Genomic DNA, 21150 nt, shown 5'->3' on the forward strand with positions numbered 1-21150 from the left:
GGGTACATTAAGATTAGTTAAGGAAAGTATAATTAATTGTAGAAAATGCAGTAGGAAACTAAAGGCCAAAAAGGTGGAAACAAAGGTTAGGTTTTCTTTTGCAAGGTGTCTCAGAAACGCTAAACTTCAACTCAGGGTTAAGGAGAAGGTGATTTCATATTATTGTACAGCAAATAAATGAGCCGGAAGCAGCGCTTAAGTGGGTGGTTTTGAGGTCGTGGTTGTGATTGGGTGGTTAGTTTGTGGTGGGTCAGCTTACTCGGCTAAGAGAAATGCTAAATGTAAACTTCAAATGAAAATCAATTTGTGTTTTTGGCATTGAGTTCAGAACGGAAAATCTATAATGTTGAATGTTTGGTTGAAGCGTGTTTGGCATGGTTTCCTGGTAGTTTCTGGGGATATGTTTGAACAATTTCGGGTAACTTTTATTTTGGAATATAGAACGAAATTCAAACCAATTGTTGTATTCTTTTTTATGCAAAATATGTGTTTACAATTCGAGTTGAATGCAGCGTTGGATAATTCATATTTTTTAGTTGTTAGATATTTTTTTTTTTTTTGTATTTTTGTAAGCACTACGTCCAATTTTGTACACTATCGCTGGAAGCTCAAGGCGTCGCACAAGGGTTAAAGGCAAGACAAAGCATTTTGCACTTAAAGCCACTAATTGCCACTGAGATGCAGATGCACTTAACGATTTAGCATATGAGTAGAGGGGTTAGGTTTCATTTTATTCTATTTGATTGCCGTTTGTTCACTTCCGTTTCCGTTTGCCTTACCTATGCGCTTTGCTTGAACTGTAAATTTTGTTAGTATTTGGAAAGTGGTAATCACACTTGGTGCCCACAGCCTAAACTAACCCACACTAAGCTTGCCAATTCGTCTAGTCGATGAATTGTTATACATGAGTAGTATTGGTATATACGATTGAAAGCGAGTAGATGCTGATGCCGTGTTGACTGATTGATTGATGGTTGTCTGGTTTGATGCATGACACTAAAGTAATTTCGATTGGTTGTCGTTTCACACATGCAATGAAACTAAGGCAACTTATGCAATAACTCCTACGCTTCGATCGAAATGAAAACGGAATATATCACACAACCTGCGGCCACAGCATGCTCATACTACACTTGGCTATTTTCAATTCATCAATTCATCAGTTCGTCACGTAAAGTTGCATTGACACTGCGTGTTGGTGGGCTTCTGCATTTTGGATGAGAATGGGCACGACCCGGGAATAATCCCATCAATTTTCGATTGATCAACGCAATTTTACGCTCGGCAGTAAAGGAAATTGAATTGGTTTAGCACTAATAAAGATTAAATTTAGTTCAACACTTACGTCAGCTTTGGGCTAAAAAGATAGTCTTGATTGTGTTTAACCTTTTAGTGTCGGGTTTAGTTTTGTTTTTGGAAAGGAATTTAGCATAATTTCGTTCTATATGAGATAGATTTAAGACAGTAAAAGTTTGCTAACTGCTTGAAATAATACAACTTCAATTACAAAAGCGTTTAACGAAACATTTGCTTGTACGTACGGAAAGAAAGGGAAAATCATACGGAAATGTTCAAGATAATTATTCTAGGAAATATCTGGAAATATCACTGTAGTATACATATTTATAGGTACGAGTACGATTATAAAGCGAAAGTTACGACGACGTGTACATAAAAACTTGATTTCGAATTCGATTGATTGCTTGGTGGCAAGTTTGCATTTTTAATATGGCGGCGGTGAGAGGAGAAAAATCGTTTAGACTACGTTCATTTACCAACACTATTCAACACTTTTCTATTGGGCTTTTCTTTTTTGGTTTTTTCTTTTTTTTTTTTGCTCAATGCTGCTGCCACGGCACAAATTTTCATTTAAAAATCTTGAAAAATAAACAAATCTCAACGGTTACGGAGGTTAGTATATAACAAAATATTACGCAATCTGCCGTGAATTAGTTTGTTAGGTTGATTTAGTAACGAAACGTTTAATTAAAAATCAAATGTCAACTCATTTAGTACGCACGCGCTTTTGGATTGTTAAAAATTAGTTTTAGTATTACATATAGTAGTTGAAAGAAACTATGCGCTAGTAGGAAATGTTTCGTCTGTTTCACATATATAATTAATTGTTTTTTGTTTTTGTTTTAGTATGATAAATAAATGCTTAGCGACGACAATTTGTTGTCGCACCTTCTTTCTGATTTGTTGTTCGTTTTTTATGCACCGTCGGCAAGCCCGCACCGCCACCCATCATCGTGTGATGTGTGTGACCATTCTGGGCTTGGGTCAGACCCTGACTCTGGCTCTGATTCTGGTTTTGGGTGTGACTGTGACCTTGGCCGCCGGACCGAAGGGCGCCTAGCGATATGGACTTTCTCGGATAGTCGCCGGCAGCGGCCCTAGACGTCGCCTCGCCGCCGCCCTTTATGCGTCGGACGGTGGGCCAGACGAATTGCAGGCGGTACTCAGTGCTCAACTTATTGATGGTCTTTTTCAATAGCCCATTTGACTCACCCGCCTGCGAAAGAGAAGAGAAGAGCAGAATGACACAACGAAAAAGGGTTTTGGGGTTTACGTTTTTAGGGCAAAAAGAGAACGAGAATGGAGAATCGAGAATCGAGAAAAGAGAACGAGAACGAGAAAAGAAAGCATTGCAGTGTCGCATTGAGTGTAAGGATAAGATTAATGTTTAATTTAATTAATTTGGTTTTCATATTTTTCGGGGGTTTTATGGGGACGATCAGAGCACAGTTAACATAGAGAAGAAGATACCGGTTAGTCATAGGCGGAGAAACAGAGAACGAGAAAGAGAAGAAATACACACAATACAAGTATAAATTGATAATTTTGAACATATATTACTAATTGCGTTATATTGATAGGTTAACAGCCCCAAATATACTTAAAATACAGTTAAAGTGATTAATAATGGTGGAAGTATAAAAGGGTTCAAGCCTCAATGCTGCCATAATTAAAAAACTATTCGAAGGTACTACTGGTATTTTCATAAAAGATTAACTGTTTTATAGTAAGTAAAACCACTTAGGTATGCCCCAACTATGTTTTACCAAACTTAAATTAAATAAAGGTTCAATAAAATGATAATAACTTTAAAAAACAGATAAAATATATGTTATAACTCATACTACGAGTTTTAAGCATTGCTCCAAAACGAATAAAACTCCCCTATCAAGATATACAAAATCAAATTGAATCTAACACATACTGAACTTCACACTTTTTCACTCACACAGAGATATTAAGAGGGAGATGCAAAATGGCATAAAACCCTTGTAACATGCATTACAAAGTACAAACACAATGGCCACAATCAGAACGACAAAATATGTACTAAGTATTGAAAGTATCAGAATATTACAAGTGCTCGAATGGGCGAAAAAATCGATGTACAACTTATGCAAATGTTGGAGGGTTTTGCAGATTAAAATTGTACGATACATTCAGGTCGAGTAGCCGCCTGACTAACTGACATTCTGTCTGACAACTCAATGCTGTCCTGGCTCACTCACTGCAAGTGCAGTGAGCAGACACATGCACTCATGCTCGTGTGAGTAAATGAAATTTTCCCATAGCCGCAAACGGCGCGACGAGCTACAAATGTTCAACAGCATGTCCTGCACGGGGAAAATTGCCAATAAAAGGACTGGAAAAGTTGCAGACAGTGCAGTGTGCCCAGAGGGGATTTCGGGGGCTGGCTGAGAGACAGCATCGCCGCTAATAGAAATTGTTGCTCGCCACCAAGTTCCGGTCCAATGGTCCAACGCGCGTTCTATCTCCGATCGGAAAACGGGACAGGTCCTATCTCCCTACAAGTTTTTCCCAGTTTATGTGGCGCCACGAGCATTCAATCGGACTGAAGTAGGCCTTCACTTTGCATTGACGTTAGCCTTAAAATTTATGAACAGGTCGCTTAAGCTGGTAAAATAAATTTTATTTTACTTCAATTCAGTGTAAGTTGGATGTTAGTTTAATTTAAACCAGAGGTTCACTGAACTATCTTTTGTAAATAACATAAATAGATCATAGTTAGTGTGAACTTATTTTAGGAATAGTTGGAGGAAGAGTCAATTAAGTAGCAACTGATTTAAAAACGTAACGTCAAACTAAATAAGTTATATAATCTAATGTAATCTAAAAACCATAGCGCAGTCTTCACGGTAAGACTGACCATTACATTTGTTGCGCTGATAGGGGGCTATTTCTGGACACAAATGTTCAACCCCAATGTGCTCATCCTGGCAGAAATGTTTCAACTAATACATGCATGTTGGGGGGACTTGAACTTGCAAAAAACACACGTACACACAGACACCCAGGCTCCCCCGAATTTGAAGTGCACACACGAGTATTTGGCTTAATTGTTTTAGGCCATAGACAACTATTGAATTGGACACCCGAGTGCTCTGGCTGCGTGCAGTGCAATCCATCTGACAATTGTGTACCTGTTTTCTTGTGGTTCCGTCGATCTCCGTGGCAATGGGATACGCACGTCCATTGGGCACAACGGGTGGTCCCTCCGATTTGCTGCGGCGCGAAGGTGTGCCACCGCGCTCCTCCGACTGCAGAGAGACAGAGATGGCATTAAGGACATTAAAGATATACCGTCATTTCTGGTTAATTAGCTGCTCGTAAATAATACGCATACGCCCTGTTGACGTGCGTCATGAGGTAAAGTCAATTAATTATGTATTGTCAGGGTGCCCATGATAGTATGTCAAAAGCACACTCTCCCCGGCATTTCGACGCACAAACAAGTATTTGGGTCAGTGGCGTACTAAGGATATTGCCGAGGGGTATTTTAATATCGGATTAACTTTAATTTACATTCATTTTATGCACTTTTGATTGATTAACATTTTGACTCTATTGTAACAACATTTAGGCACTCGAATGATTAGATAATTATTAATACAATTTAAGCATTCGCTTTTCAACATTTTAAAGCACAAGCAGACACATTTTGGAATGCGAATTGAATACCCAAGGGCACAAACTCCCTCAAACCCTTCCATCTGCGTACGCCACTGATTTTCGCACACGTATCTCAATGTCCTTGCAACATGTGCCACTGTGTGCCTCATTATTAATTAGTCTACCGTTGGAGAGGAGGGGCCCAAAATGAACTAGGAAAGGACCAGGCTCACATGGAGCTCTTCTGAACGGCTTTTGTGTATTTCCTGTGGCATTTGAGAGCGTCGACTTTTTCATGAGGGCCGCAGCTTAAACGCATTAACCCTAATGCCAAGCCTCCCGTAATGGCGGCGGCTTCTGAAATCGCATATGAAAGTATACTTCCAATGAAAACTTTATACCCTTTAGGTCTAATTAAAGCAAATAATTCACGCCATCTAGGTGTACAATTAAATGCTCAACTTTTGGCGCGGTTTAAAAGCAGGCAGTGCATGGCTAACTAATTCCTGGGTTCCTCGACGACTTACTAAATCATAGGGTATATAAATAGGCAAGTTTTCTACTTTTTGGAAAACCTCAGCGCATTTCATTTTCCTCTCACGGTCCCCTTCAAATGTCAAAAGCGCATAAAGCTCGTGTGGCCATAAACTGAATATACTACAACTATAACATGTTGAAAGCTAGCTGGGATTTGCATTTTTTAGCTCGTTCATGGAAACGTGGATATGCACAATAATCTTGCATATTTATAAGCGGACATCTTCTCAACTTTTTATGCGCAGAAATGGAAGCTCGGATTAAAGTGGCAAAAATGTTCATAATTGCATTGTCGACTTTAGTATATAAGAAGGTATATAATATTATATTTTTTAGGGGTTTTCTTAAAATCATTGTGCTAAAAGAACATTTTATATTCCTATTGCTTATGAGAGATATATGTCCTCATAATTTTCGATATTTAATGCTCGCTGCAGCTGTCGAATATATAAAGGTGGAAAATGGTAAATTCGGGAAAACACACTTACTCTCGCCAAACGATGTGCACTGGCATCCCGGCGTCCATCTGTATACTCCGATCCTATAATAAACTCGTGCGATTTATATGCTAATTCTGGACATTTTTTCCGGCGCGGCAATGGCGGCTCATTTGTCGCTCCTGCAGATGCGCAAAAATCCAATCGAAAGTCGAATCAGAGCGGGATCAATAAATAGTCCGTGACAATGGGCGCAAGACAAATGCCTTCGCAACTCACCAACAAATTGACTTGGGTTTGGGGCAGGCGCCCGTCGCACAACCTCTGGCCGCGAGTTGCCCGTAAATTCATGCCAGCGATAAGTGCTCCGATACTCCGAGTGGAGCTGCTGGGAAGGAAGGATGAAAGATAACAGTGCGTTGAGTCAGAAAGCAATATAGTAATATTTCAAGATGAATAATATGGTTGGTTTAAGCTTAACTATTGCATGGGTACATGTCATGATTACGAGACTTTTAAAAACTATTTCAATCGCAGTTACTGGAAGGATATTTGCCAAAGTTGATTTTAGACATCAGTTCTTGACTCTTTTAACAATAAAGTACTTAAAAATTTTAAATTAATACCCATTACTCATTCCTTAAATAAAACAAATATATATGTTATATACCAATATTTGCAATTTAGAAGACATTCATTCTACATTCATTGTACACTTGATAATTCTGTTCTTTTGCCCAAAAACGACAATGTGATTGAGTTCTTTATGTTAAAATATATATATATTTCTTTATAAGCCATAGTTTAATCCGAAACCTTGTTGCAGCTTGTCAATTAACTGAATCAAAGTCAAAGAAACATGGGTTTACAGCCCTGCTGAAATACTTTATTAGTGGAATATATTATTTTGCTATTAAAATGATGTAAAATCAAACAGGCTTACCTTTTCCAACTGCATCTAAATGTGGATTCCGTTTAAGTAGCCCTTCCTGCTGAACTAAACAATGGGCGCATTTGAACATGCATAATAATTACAGCAGGACGCATGACAAATACCACAATGAGACCGACAAAAAGCTAACCACTGCCACATATGGCCACATGTAAATATTTTCATTTGCCAGGGCCAGACTTTTGGGCCCAGGGCTATTGGCCAATTGGCTGGTTAGTCAAACAGTTTCGTTTCGGGCTCTCGGCCAAATTGCGGCTTGCCGCATTTCAATGCGGCAGTACGTCCGTCCACCCACTTTCTCCATTACAACTGCAGCCATTTGATAATTGCGACAATGGCCAGAGAAAAATCCATATTAATGGCCTGTTTTCTACTGCAACAGTTACTCTTGCTGCCACTTCGGCAGTTACGGCATGTGTTTGTGTTATTTTACGACTTATTTTATGGCCACGACAACGCGTATCGATCTAAGCCAAAGGGACTTGGCCATTTCGAGCAGAAGTCGTTGCATGTAAGCTGTAAATTGGGTTAAGCTCTTCCAAACAACAACTGGCTAAGACAGCTGCAGCGACTGTCCTGGCCGAAAGGATAGACAGCTTTTCCAGGACATTCTCGTGGAGCAGCCAAGTCACTCGATTTAATTATGGCCAACTTGCAACTCTCCTCCTGCCCCACAGAATTTTCGTGTGTCTACCTGAGCTTAACTTTCGTTGTCTCGACGTCGTTTCCTGCTCCACTTTTGTACAATGAAATAATTGCCGGCTGGCACGCAATGTCAAAAGACAGTAAACATTATATTAATTATTTGCAGCACCCATTTCCTTGGTTTAGTTTTAATTTTTAAACACCTAATCGGGCTCGGTCGTTACTTCATTATACATAAAAAGGTAATAGTTTTACCCTTTGCCATTTAAATAAGTGACACAAAATGATTATCAAGGTATCAATTTCTTGTTTTTAATTTGACCAACTTCGCATTTCCTGTGAATAGTTATATACTCGTAATAAATCTAATCGGTGTGATAATACTAAAGCACTTAATAAATTAAGCTGCAATAGCTTTCTTCCTCGCACCGCGTTTCCTGCGGCAAGGATACACCCATAACCCAAACAATGAACCCAGAGGCATTTAACCCAGTTGCGGGAAGACCCCTTCAGTCTAGACACACTCCAATATCCGCCAACGCCAATTAAAAGGAGCCGTGGCAAATCATTCCATGGCAATCAATAAGGCTCACTTGGTCGGGAATGGATCGAGTGCCACGCCTTCGGTAGCGCCATACCACGACGGCACGCACCTTTTGCATAATTCAGCAGTAAGAGCTCATTTCATTGGGGCAAAAGTCGGGCCTACAAGGGCTCGTTTCTCATATGAATTGGCAGTTGATGTCAGGAGCGTAGCCTTCGTTCGCACTGCCAAAAGTGCGGGGAGGTTCGTGCCACGTGGCAGGCTCGCACCTGCACACAACGTTAGAGTCTACATATATACACACTTATTTACGACAACTTCCAGTGTATTTCCTCGGCAGCTGCAACAATTTATCATGTCAAGGGAGGTGGTTACTGCAAAAAACTTATATTTCTCCAAGTGATTTATGTCTGTGGCCCAATGTGGTGCTCCAATTGATTGCGGTCACCAAATGCAGCCGCATCCCAGTATAAATATTTAAAACGCTTTTTTTTCGATAGTGTGTTAAATTTTAATGGCGTATGAAATTTTAAGCATTGTGCGTCCTTTGGGCCCAGCTAGTCGAATGTGTGTAGTTCAGGGAAATCATGCGGCTTTAAATTTGAATCATTTGAATTTCTTGCGAGAGTGGCGGCAATCCCTCAGCTGCGAGACACTGGGCCTCCCTGTGCACTGATGTTGAAATCCCGATAAGCCTGCTGACATCCCAACTATCCCACAGCTGACAGATGGGCGGGCGACAAAATCCTCCAGCTGGTTGGATTACTTTTAATTAAAATTGAAAAAGGCGTCAGTGCGCTGGCACCAAGTGATTTTTAATGAATTTTCCAAAAGGTAATTGCCACTTATTTGGCATGAATACTGGTCACATGGAGCGGTGCCCAATTTGTGGTGTTCCTAACTATCCCATAAATAAATGTCCACGTTGCAGACATATTTCTTGTATAGATTTTCCTGTATCCGATGCACATTGTGGAGATAAATTTATGGCTCATGTGTAGGGGGTTGGATTTCCGTATTTTTCGTAGCATACTTGCAAGCGTCACTTGCACCATAATCCACACACTCACACACCCCAAGTCCCTGACCGCAGAAATCTGTGTGTGTGGGAAATTCGTGTGCGTGTTTAATCTACCCGAAGGGACCTTTCAAGTTTTATGCGGGCACAACAAGCAAAATGACACCTCGAAGCATAGTTATCGCCTCGGAGATCCTTGTTTTGCGGTCTCATATGTTTGCCCGTGTATTGGTATAGTCCTTTGAAGTGCCAACCACATTTCTGGGGACCAAGAAAATGTCTTTGTCTTATGCATTTCGAGGGGTGAGACTGCAAAGTTTGTTGCACCTTGGGCGGTATACTGTTTTAATTATCTATTGTAAGTCATACTATTTTAAACTGGCGATCTAATAATATAGATATAATCTAATAATAATGTCCAAGTGACTTAATCAATTGGAAACTGAATTTCCTGTCTTATTGTAAAATTTGTTTGTCTTACTTTGTTTTACTTTATTTTCGAAAATTGCCGGATTGTAATAGAATTTGGTAAACACTTACTTAACTCATTTTTTCTATTCAGTATTGTTGGAAGTGCAACTTTCACATTCAAGCCGCTTAAATAAGTATTGAAGCTATGCAAATTATCTTATCCTGAAACTGCAGTTTGGTAAAAACTTCCTTTGTTGTAATTCCTGTTCTGTTACTTTTACCGCAGCCCTCGGCTTGTTTGAAAAGTTTTTTCATTTACTTTTTGTTTACGATGCATTTTTGCCATTTGACACCATTTTGTCTGGCACGGACAACAGCCGCATACACACGGTGCTTTTATGGTTTCCGTTGGCCAGGCCGAGCCTACAAAGCGCCTGATCAGGTGCGCTCCACGTTGGCCGCAGCCGGACCCAGACCCACCACGTCCCACCCCATTCCCATTTTTCTCCGGTGCGTGCCTTTGTGCCACAGCGGCTTAGTTTGCTCGATTGCTCAGCTAACTTGGCCCGTGGGATGTTTGCTGCCATTTTGCGTTGGCCTGTGCCGTCTGGCAATTACCTCACTCAGCAGTGCCCCAGGCGGGCAGAAATGATGCTGCTGCCACAAATTTAATTGCCAGCTGCACTTGTGAGAATGAGACACGAGCCGGATCAACCCGAACGACTGACTGACACTGATTGACCGGCAGTCAGTTAATGCTAACAACCACTGGCAAAAGTTAAGGAAAACAATAAGAAATTATATGGAAATATAAGCCAACTTGAGTTATTTTCTTAACTTAGTTAAGAATATTCCATTAACTTGAAACTAAAATCTTTATTTGTCATAAAAAATAATAGTCCGCGTCGGTCAGAATTAAGAATATTATATTATTTAACGTTTTTATTGCTTATAGTCACGTTTTTCCCACTGTATAAATGCACCACAAGAGGTCGACGAGGCAACGAGGCACACCGTGCAAAGCCCCGGCTAGAGGTCACCTTCATTAAATTAAAGAAGACTGCTCATTTGCATGAGCGCCATCGTTCCGCTTTTGCAGTTTGCCTTCTTCCATAAATATGGATTTAGTTTCCTTTCAAATAAAAGCAAAACAACCTGCGGACAACATTTAATTAGTGGCAATTAATTTACAACCACAGCCAGGGTTTTAATGAAGTCATCTCGTACATTGATTAAAAAAAAGCTCTTCGGGAGAAATTATAGGCACTTAATTTATGCAATTATTGGAAAATTATGGAATAAACACACGGGCATATTAACACAAGCGTTAGAGTGAAAAAGATTTCATCGCGTGGCCACACTATTTTTTCAGAAAGATTTTGACATTTATAGGGACGGACGGACAGAAATGGCAATATCGGCTCTACTAATGATTTTGATTAAGAATATATTTACTATATAGGGAAACTGTATGGAACTATGAGTTCTAATGCATACAACCTTGAATTCAGTAGAGTAGACAATACACTTATTTTAATGGAGATGTTTGAAACTTAATCTTTTACTCCTGCTGCTGTTCCTATTTTAAAACCTAACATAAAAAATGGCTCAAGTAACAATCACATTGAAACTAAACTCTGATGTGCTTCTTCTTAAATTAATTTCCAACCAAAAAGCTTTCACCACCCACAAAAGTTTGGGGAGAACTCCCAACGAGTTATGCAACAATTTAATGTCAACATACAATTAAGCTAGAAAATAGCGAGGCGAAGGCAGTCGTTAAACTCAGTGCTGCGATTTATTTGCGCCCCAAAGCAAAAGTCAGACGGCAAAAAGGAAGACAGGCAGGAAACAGGAGTGCAGAGGGCGACACATAGACGACGTCTAAAAAGTCATTTGTATGCAACCGCAAATCGAGGGACATTAAACTTTTAAGACGCTTTTATTGCTCTCCCCACGGCCCGTGTGCCAGTGTGCCCATATGCCCATGTGCTCCACATCGTCTGTGTCCTTTTCAATTCTAATCCTTATACCTTTGGACCGCATGGCTCGGGGCCTTTGGCTTCGGCTTTGATTCGACGGCTTAGCGTTGACATGGCTGTCGATGGGACAGCCTGATTTATGTGGCCCAGTCCTTGGGCAAATCTCAATCAAATTGCTTGTGGCAACTGCGAAAAATCCACCGTCGAGCTCTATAAATTCTGCATAAGCCATCGGACTCTGTAATTTTTTTAAGGTGCATTTTGATGCACTTGGAGGTACACCAGGAATTAGATAAGTACATTGTATCTTTCAGATGACTAAATATCTTTACAATAAAAAAAGCCGCCACCAAGTTGAGCTAGTGTATCTCAAAAGCGTTCGCTCTTACTTACGTTAATTTCTGCCAATTAAATGTATTCTAAACTTATTGTTCTAAACTAAATAAACTTTAGAGCATTCATAAAGTGAAATCAATGTGCATTGTTCTGCATATTCCTCGGCTCATAACTTTGAATGCACAAATAAACTTAAGACTTCCCTTATTTTTGACAGCATTAACCCTTGGAATCGCTTTGCGCAAACAAATGAAAATTAAAATCCATTTAAGTTATCAAATTCTTTCCTTGCAGACTCTGCCAGCCACAGACAAAGACAACTATTCACACATACTTGGGCCAAGAAATTGCAGCACTTCCTGAGCAATTTATGCAGGCAAACTTTGGTGACACCTTCCGCCCACCTGGCAAATATTCGTCATACCTGTGAGCAGAATGCATCTGAAATTATGAGCCCCTCCGACGGCGGAGCAACAAAAACATGGAGAGGGGGAGGGGTCCAGAGGATGGGCAGTTATAATTGCATTTTCCTGTCTGTCGTCAGCCCCCGAGACAAACTTCAAATGTCTGATACTCGTATCTGCATCTCCATTTCCATACATGCATGCATCTGCTGCTAAGCGTTATTTAATGTTGAGCAATTAAACTGAAATTCGATAGTGCCTTTAAGCTTGGAAAAGTGGGAAAATTAAAGAAAAACTATTTTCTGTCGCTTGTGCGTGCCTTCAACGGTTTTTGCTTTTGTTTTCCTTGTACAGCGATTACCGCACGAGTGCTTTTTGTCAGTGTGCGGGTGAACGAATCTGCCTGCGTCTGTGTGGGTGAGTATCTGTGTGAAATGCTCTGCTTAGTGCACTCATGTGAGTAACGACGCTGTCGACAACGCGACTTTACCATCGATATGGCACGCGCTCAGCTTTCAGTCCCCCAATACCCTGAAAGCGTTTAAAAAATCATACAAAACCACAAGAATATATTGTACAGAAAATATAAATAGCTGAATAACACTAAGCACACTTATGCGATGTTATCAGAAAGTTTGTTAATTTTGCATTTACGTTTAAAAATGCTTAAACATCAATGTTTAATATTGTCACATTTAAAAACAGGCAAAGGTTCAAAGTTATTAATTTAGCTTCAATAGTATGCAAAATTAAGCATACTTTTCTTTGTAATTTCTTTAAAAAACAATACAAATTTTAGAACAGACTAGCTCTGTGACTTAAGTAAGGAATTCTAACTTCGTCATAACTTTCCTTGGCGTCTCTCTATCTGGCCGCAGAATCTGCTGGCAGTTTGCAGCTCCTCCAGGCTGCAATCAAAATGCATTCCGAATGAAAATTTCCGCTTATGTAAGTACACCGAACTTACGTCAGCCATGACGTGAAACGAAACGCAAAGGAAAAGAAGCGAAAAACAAAATTAAAATGCCGCAAACAAATGTGATGTCAACTTCTCAGTAGTGAACTCATTTCAGCATCCTTCGAATACTCGCATTACCGCATTTCCGCTTTTCACGAAACAAAGTCGAGTCATTATGCCAAAAAAACTTTAGCACTTATCAGCGCGTTTAGATTATTCACAGTCTTTGTTTATCTAGGCACGAAGTTTTACTAAAGAATCATAAACAAAAAAGAGGCGTGATATTTTTTGTCTCGCTGGTTGTGACAGATTTTATGCCCTTTTCAGTTCCTGAATATAGCCTCATTTGTGACTATGGTCAGCTAATTTAATTAATGTAGTAGTTTGAGTTAGGCAAACTATGAGTTACATCATTCATTACGTCAATTAAGTCAACATCATCGTGAAGATTAAATTACGCTATTATCTTCTATTATTTTATATTCTTCTTTATATTCATTCTAGCCACTGCTGAAATAACTTGGCTCGAAGTAGCAGAGCTGTCTAGCCAGGAAACAGGCTATCGGAAGTATTCATTTAGTGGCAAATTGAGGCAGTCAGTCGATGAAGGATTTTAAGCCCGTTAAACGAAATTCATGGGGGTTGTTAACTATATTATTATTCAGTCTACAAACTAGAAACTTTCTTTATTGCGTGGATAAACATTTAAATTCAATGCCACGCTGGGCTTAAAACTAAAAAACCTTTTTAATGCTGCACAAATTTTGACGAATTGCCACATTTTAATCCAGGCATTGAACTATGCTGTTTTCGACAGACATGTCTGGCACATTGCGCAATCAGCGAACCTAGCTGGATTCACTTAAACCCAGATGAACTTGGCTCATGATGGAGCGGAGTTGGCTAAGTCCCTGAATGCTGGCAATTGAAAACGCTGAACGTTGCTTGAATGCCATTAAGACAATGCAGCACAGAATGGCACTGCAGCATGCAAAACAAACATCAATGTTTGAATGGATATGTGCTAATGCTTCTGTGAATACAGATCTCTTGGCTGTGCACATAATTGTCCATTGTGTGCTACTATTTTTGTTGCAGTTCCATTTATACTTCAGCTGCATATCAAATTACCATTGCCATCGCAATAAAATGGCAAATAATATGAAATTATATCCAGGCAGCGAATGACAAAGTGCCAGCAAAGTTTTTCCTTGAAGAAACTTGTAGAATTTTGAATTGAGGCTACGATGAGTTGTCGAAATATTGGTGAATTATGGCCAAGTAAATATTTACTTAAACTTTATTAAAACATGTTGAATATTTCAACATACAGTCGCATTTTTCGGCTGACATCACTTCGATATTTTGCGAATTTGATATGCACTTATTCCCGGCCAATTGGCAGCGACTTCCTTTTCGCTTGCCAAAAGCCCAAGCTAACACATTACTTATAAGCAAATAAGGTCAGATGAGAGGGGCAGGACACTGCTTCCGCTTCCCCCCTCCCCTGTCTTCGCATCCCCTTCAGGGCCGCTTAAATATTTTACGCTTTTGTATTGTTAAGCAAAAGTTTTTCCCCATCCCGCCGGCCAAACGCATAAAAAATGCATACGCACACAAGTTCTCATATCGTTTATATAATGGGATTTTCACACACACACATTTGGGGTTTGTTTGTGTTGGCCAAGTTAAAAACAAAAGCGCAGCAAAAGGCAGCACTAGAGCCTGAAAGCGTGGAACGTTTAACTTTTTATGCAAAATTACGATTTTTCCTGTTCCCTCCATTCGCGGCTAAAAAGTGGTAGTGCAGCCAAGGATTCTAAAAGCCTGAAAAGCTAGATCAGGCAAAAAATGCTTAAGTGATGTAGAGGAGAACACCTGAATGTAATCATCGTTATAAATTATGGTGGCATACGAATTACACACAGTTTTTATGGGCTTGTAGTCCAATCTGTGCTTAAGTCAGATTTAAAATCACACCACATTTTTCTGAATTAATAAGACAATTATGTAGTACATAGTGGATATCTTTAGTGTGGTGCTATTTAATGATAAACTCTTGGTTTTTCATTCTTTTTGAATTTAAGATATATAGAACTGACCTAAGTGCATATATTTCAAGGAATGCGGCATATGGAAATTAATGGATGGCAGCCATACTAGGTGATGACATTAAACGTGAGACGTCTAGGAGCCCTAAGAGCTTCTTAATCTTATCGCAATGCTGCGATATTCCCGCTCCTCCCTCCACCAACTGTCCAATAAAATTACCATCAGCACTGTCAGCATCAACAGCCCCTTGCAACTTGGTCGCCAGCCAAAAGCCAACATGGTGAAGGGTTCAGAGGTTGGGGCTAGGGCTAAAAAGGGGTTTTGAAGACTGCGTCAGTGCAGCGGCGACAGGCCGGGTCCCATCCATATAGTATACTCGTATAGCGTACAGCATATGGCATACGGCAAGTGGCAAGCGCCATGTGGCACCTGGCAGGACGATGGCCCGGCCCTGTAATCCATTCACTTGCGCAGGGAAATTATTATAATTGCATTAGTTCAAAGGCAGAAAATTGAAATTGAAATACGTTAGGATGCCATCAGGATGCTGACGGATGGATGGAAGGGTTTGAGGGACTAAAAGGTGGAGGTACTGGAGCCAAAGTTGACGTAATGTGCCAAGGATGGGGCGTAGTCGAATGGACCAAGTATTCGGTTGGCGATGCGCCTTTAAAATTAATAATTTTTTCTTGGCGTTTTTCGGTTCCTTCCTGCCCCAAATGAGATGAGACGGAAATCATCAGCAAATGGCCCATAATTGGCTTTTAATCGACGTTCTCGTAGCTGCTCATATGTACGCCGCTCTGGCCGGGTGTCAAAAGCTTCGGCTTTAATGGAAAAAGTTCGGACCCATACAAGTTCTAATCGCCTGACATTGATAGGCGACATTTCGTGCTCGTTCGACATTCGTGTATAGTTTTTAATGGCTGTCGAATAGGAAAATCAATATGAAATGTTGTTGCTGATTAACACGCTATGAGAGCCCGAGCACATAAAAATCAAACAATCAAGGCTATAATAAAGTTGCCTGAAATATTCAGGAGCAGACAAAGTGACGTGCCATTTTTGTTGATTGATTTAATAATTCATTCTTTTTATTCTACTTAAAGAGATATTATTTTTGTAAAGAGAAATGCAGTTACTTTCAGATTTCCAACTTTTAAAATGAAGGAGACTTCCCTCAACTAAATGTATTTCAGCTCTGTTCCGTCATCATATGTAATCGATAAAAATGCAATCAACATTGCAGCCAATTTCGAATTTTAAAAAACCACAAGCTTTCCCAAAAAAAAGTAAACAGCAGACGGCAGCAGATTAAATAAAAACTTCTGAGAATTGTAAAAATTTTATATTCGCTCTGCATGCGATTCACTGATTTGTGTTAAAAATATGCAAATAACCAAATGACTGACTGCCTCTGAAACTGCCAACCTGAAAACAACACAAGTCCGGAAAATGGAAAAAAGAAGGAAAATCTCTCGTGCGACATGTGCTTCGCCCACTTGCAGCCCCTTAAATGTTTAACCAGTCAGTCAGTTTTTTGTGTACACGTCAGCACAATTCAGAACAGTTTTCCAGTACAATTTCATATAAACGGAAAACAAGTTTCATTTTACAAAAGAGTGTTTTTCATTTTTGATTTCACACCAACCGCCTCCGAACACTTGACCCCAAGTAATTAGAAAACTTTTCATCCGGCTGCAGCTCCTCCACCAAATCCATGGAGATGCACATCGGTTTTCAACAATCGCCGAAAAGACAAAACAAAAAACTTCCTTCTCCCTGGGCTCATGGGCGGCAGAGAAGTGCGAATTGCCCTCGTTAGATGCAATAAGAAGGGTTTTCCGGAGAAGAAGGAGTTGGCTGGGGGAATTCCCACTCTCTGACTGCACAATAAAAGTTCAAAGTTCTCAATTATAATAATATCCTCCAAGGATAGGGAAACCAATACCTTTGATGTCAAAGCTTTGCAGGATTTACTAGGAATATAAAGGTAGCTTTTATTTATCTCACAATCTGCGTTGATGAGCGTAACCAAACATATTTTATAATTAATATACAAATGTCTTCGTTATGTGAGAAAGATTTTATTTGAGTTTTTAGTTTGTTTAAGCTTTTAATCCTTAAATGATTATTAGCAATTATAATTGTTGGCATTTCCTACATTCTACAAAACATACAAGTCCTAATCCACAGTCAGCTCGCAGAAAATGTGTCAATATAAACTTGGTAACACGGCAAAGAGTGGAAACTATGTTGTGCATGGAAGTGGCCAACTCCTGGCAGTTTCCTGCATCCAGAAGATAGCCGAGCAACAAAGGCAGCCGCCTCGCCTTCTACACAATCCAGCGGAAGACATTGCGGATGGTTATAGATGGAGGAAACAATAGTGCGGATATAACTGTGAGTGTCAGTGGGAGATAACTCGGCATAAGTTGAGTGAGCCTACACAGAGAAAAATTTGGTATTTAATTCACTTCACAACAAACTCTCAAGCTGCAACAAAATGATGTCCCGTATGCATAAGTTCTATTATAAAACTCAATTAGTTAGAGACTCTTATTGCCATCGTTTTTACAGTTTTAATCACATTTACACCCATCTTGAAAAAAATTCCTTTTTAATATGATATTTCCCCCTATTCGTTCGATATTTCTTTCAGTGCAACTCGGGGCGACGCCCAGCTGACTGCAAGGAATCGCCGAATCGCACTGGATCGATCCGAGGAGTGACTAAGAATTAAGCATGGCGGTAACCATATGCGAGCTGAATCGATAAGCGTGTGGCATGCAACCGACGTCCAACTGGCCGGCACTTGTTGTTGCCGCTGGGCAGGATTATGGGTGGATGGGTAACTCGCTGGGTGGCAAGTGGGTGGCAAGTGGGTGGCAAGTGGGCGTGGGAATGGGCGGCGAAGGTGCCGCCATAAAAGTTTGACTGCTCTGCGCTGATGTAATACCGCAAGACAATTTGCCTCGAACTTCATATGGCTGAACAAGCAGCGGGAAGCAACAACAAAAAGTCCGAGCAAAAGCCGGCTAAAAGGCTCTCTCCATGCTCCCCCTTACTTACTCTCAGCGCCCGCTTTCTCCGAGTCCCTACCTCTCTCCTCCCATTTCTCTCTCAGCTGCACATGCGCGAGGTCGTGGAATGACGGCATGTTGTACCCTTCAATGTGTGCGCAATGTGAAAGTTTATCCAAAGTATACAAAAAAAGAAGTTAACGTTTTAATTGTTTCAAAACTATTTTCAGTGGACTTCAATTCTATTTTTAACATACTATAATCTAATCGTTCACTTTTTAATTGATTTAATTTATCGATTTATAGCTATCGGGCTTGAATTTATACAGGAACAAGAATGTTTCCACTGAAGACCAAGTGTCAGAATCGCATCTCCTACAATCCACAATCTTATATGTATATTTTCACGGCAAAATGATGAATCAGCTGTTTTGCACAGCGACTGGAAGGCGGCGCTGGAAGGCTGGAGAGCCAGCTCTCCGTCTCCGCCGGAGTAGGTGCCGTGCCCGCGTCCGGGTCCGAGTCGGAATCCAAATCCGGGTGCTATGTGGCACCCCGGCCGGCCACAGCTGTGGGCCCAAACAAGCCACAAGCCATATGCTATTGATTTTCTGGGCCGTTTTCTGCCTTGTTGCCCATTTTTCTTGCCTTTTGCCTTGGTGCCATGTTTCTCTTTATATTTCATTTTATTTTTTTGTGGGCTGTTACTTTACGCTGACGCGATTGGTGTCGGGCGTAATGCAAGTTAATTTATTCGCTGCCAGCGAATTTCAGTTATTTACTTTGGGACTCCATATATATTCGCTCTACATTGCCTGAAATAAGCTGAGAAATATTGCATGTCTCTGGACAAACGAGTTGTGACGACACTCCAAGGATTGCGGACGTACGGTGATATTGATCAACATTATGAAAGCTGGTGGAAAAATGTGGCCAAGGGGAAATCAGTTAGGCGAAAGAAATCAAGGAATTCCCGCATGACATTAATTGAACGTAAATCTAGTCGAGCCAAACTAGTACTAGTTAATCAGGACTTTAATTTTGTGTTTATGATTGGACAATTAAGAAATTAAATATTCAATTAACATTTGAATTATAATTGAACGTAAATCCCATAAAATACCATACCCTTACGTAATTAATTAAAATATTAAATGCAATTTTGGGAGTTATTCACCACATATTTAACCATAAATTTCTGATTCGGTCCCCTGAGTCCGATTGCACCCTCCAATTTAATTCGGAAAATGGAATGTTAAAATCCCCGCACATTAAAAATTCACCCTAATCCCGCAATTCTGCGAAACAAGTCATAACTCAAGCAAAGTCACCCCATTTTCGGCTGCAGCCCTTTCACTTGTCGCCCGCAAGTATGCAATAAAAATCTATTATGTGTCCTGCACTCACACTCACTCATACCCACACGCTGAGTCAGACAACGCTCGCACATAAATCAAACGATTTGGAGGCTATAGGCAAAATGTTCGCTGTCTGCAAACTGGGCTAAGAGGCTAAGGGAGCGAAAAGCCCGGAAAACAGTCTAAAAATAACCAAAGAACTCTTATCCGGAGAAAATTATAAGTTATCTGCTTTTGGTATATTATTATTGTACTTTTTTACCGACAACAATCAGCAAATCAAATATTATAGAGACATCTAACATTTTGTTTGCAGTTAGGGACATAATTTCACACCATTTTGCAGGGTGAAGAGGGAGCTATTTACCGTGGGCATTGTACGGTACTCACCTTGTCTACCGGCATTGATGGGCACGCTCTGCACAAATTCCAGAATGAGCCAATCATAGGGAAATGCTTTTGCTGTTTGCCAACCAAAGTGCCAAAAATACAAATTAAACACGCGCGCGTAGGGGTTTCTCTTCTTTCGATCTGCGGCGATTGACGTTGCTTATGTTTAACAACTTTTCATGGGTCACACACACGCGCCTGGCCTTTAAACCTAACTATTTCACCTCTCGCTTGCTCGTCCGCTTTCCCTCTCGCTCGCTCTCTCTATACGCACACGCACCTGGACAATGCGTAGCGAAGAAAGTGCGTTTGTATTGTCATAGGCCAAATTGGATTATACTTCCGCTGCGGAGAGAAATGGTGGCGTGAGAAAAATTATTGCATACCAGCGGGCGCCTTCTTCCGGCGATGATCTCATGCCCACACACACACACGCACACACACAGCCGACAAATTGGATGGCCTTCTGAATGTTGCCGTAAACAACTTTATTGGACATTAAAAACAGAAACTTGCGCGAGAGCCGCACTCAGATTCTTATTTTCATGCCCTGGCCAATCGATATCTATTTTTCATGACAGCCCCGTGGTATGCAATACTTTTTAGCCGCTTCGCGCTGCCTGCAAATCGCACTTCTGTCAGCCGCTTCTTTCTCCTGCGTGCTCGTGGTTCGTGGTCACTGGAGCGAATCTCTGGTAAGGCAATGTAGTGCCAAGAAACTTCAGGTGAAGCACTGGGAAACACACTTTTCAAGATTGCACCGATTTGCTCTCTGCTCTGCCGCTGCTACTGCTGCTGCCTGCTCATATCTATGTGAGAAATGTGAGAATCTGCTCTGGTTCTTTTCTGGCGGTTTCAACTCGACGACGTTACGAACACGACTGAACCTGAACTGAAAGGTCCCACAAATAATCCAGCGAGCGAAGCCAAAGCGACGGCGTTGGAGTTGACGCAGGGCCTGGAAGTTTTGGGGGAGAGAGATTTGGAAGTGGAATGGAACCGCGAATCGAATTGGAAGCCACACTGAACATCTGTTTGCATGGGCGTCGGTGGGTGCTCGAAACTGCGTTACCAATAAGCAAAACAACCTAATAGTTATTTGGGAACATTTCGGGTAAGACGGTTAGAACTTACTGCAAATTTAATTCGGTTGGTTTGCCTTTCAACAACCTGG

General features: G+C 40.6%; 1 protein-coding gene across 10 annotated transcripts in view; it reads right to left on the reverse strand.

The window, feature by feature from the left end:
- Positions 1-20876, reverse strand: part of LOC6614298 (AF4/FMR2 family member 4) — a 31163-nt gene extending 10287 nt beyond the window's left edge. Inside the window, exons 1-6 of one of the 10 annotated variants that reach the window (XM_032723485.1) lie at positions 20723-20876; positions 19977-20321; positions 6183-6288; positions 5955-6085; positions 4461-4577; positions 2188-2515 (exon numbers count right to left, since the gene is read on the reverse strand). In XM_032723485.1, coding sequence (XP_032579376.1) covers positions 2188-2515; positions 4461-4577; positions 5955-6085; positions 6183-6288; positions 19977-20033 — 739 coding nt within the window. In that variant the 5' untranslated portion in view covers positions 20034-20321; positions 20723-20876. Of the gene's footprint in view, positions 1-2187; positions 2516-4460; positions 4578-5954; positions 6086-6182; positions 6292-6846; positions 7087-19976 lie in introns of those variants that run through there. The other 9 variants (XM_032723483.1, XM_032723482.1, XM_032723486.1 and 6 more) reach the window with 9 other exon arrangements.
- Positions 20877-21150: the final 274 nt, after the last annotated feature.

Source organism: Drosophila sechellia, chromosome 3R, assembly GCF_004382195.2.
Source record: "Drosophila sechellia strain sech25 chromosome 3R, ASM438219v1, whole genome shotgun sequence".
Lineage (NCBI taxonomy): Eukaryota > Metazoa > Arthropoda > Insecta > Diptera > Drosophilidae > Drosophila > Drosophila sechellia.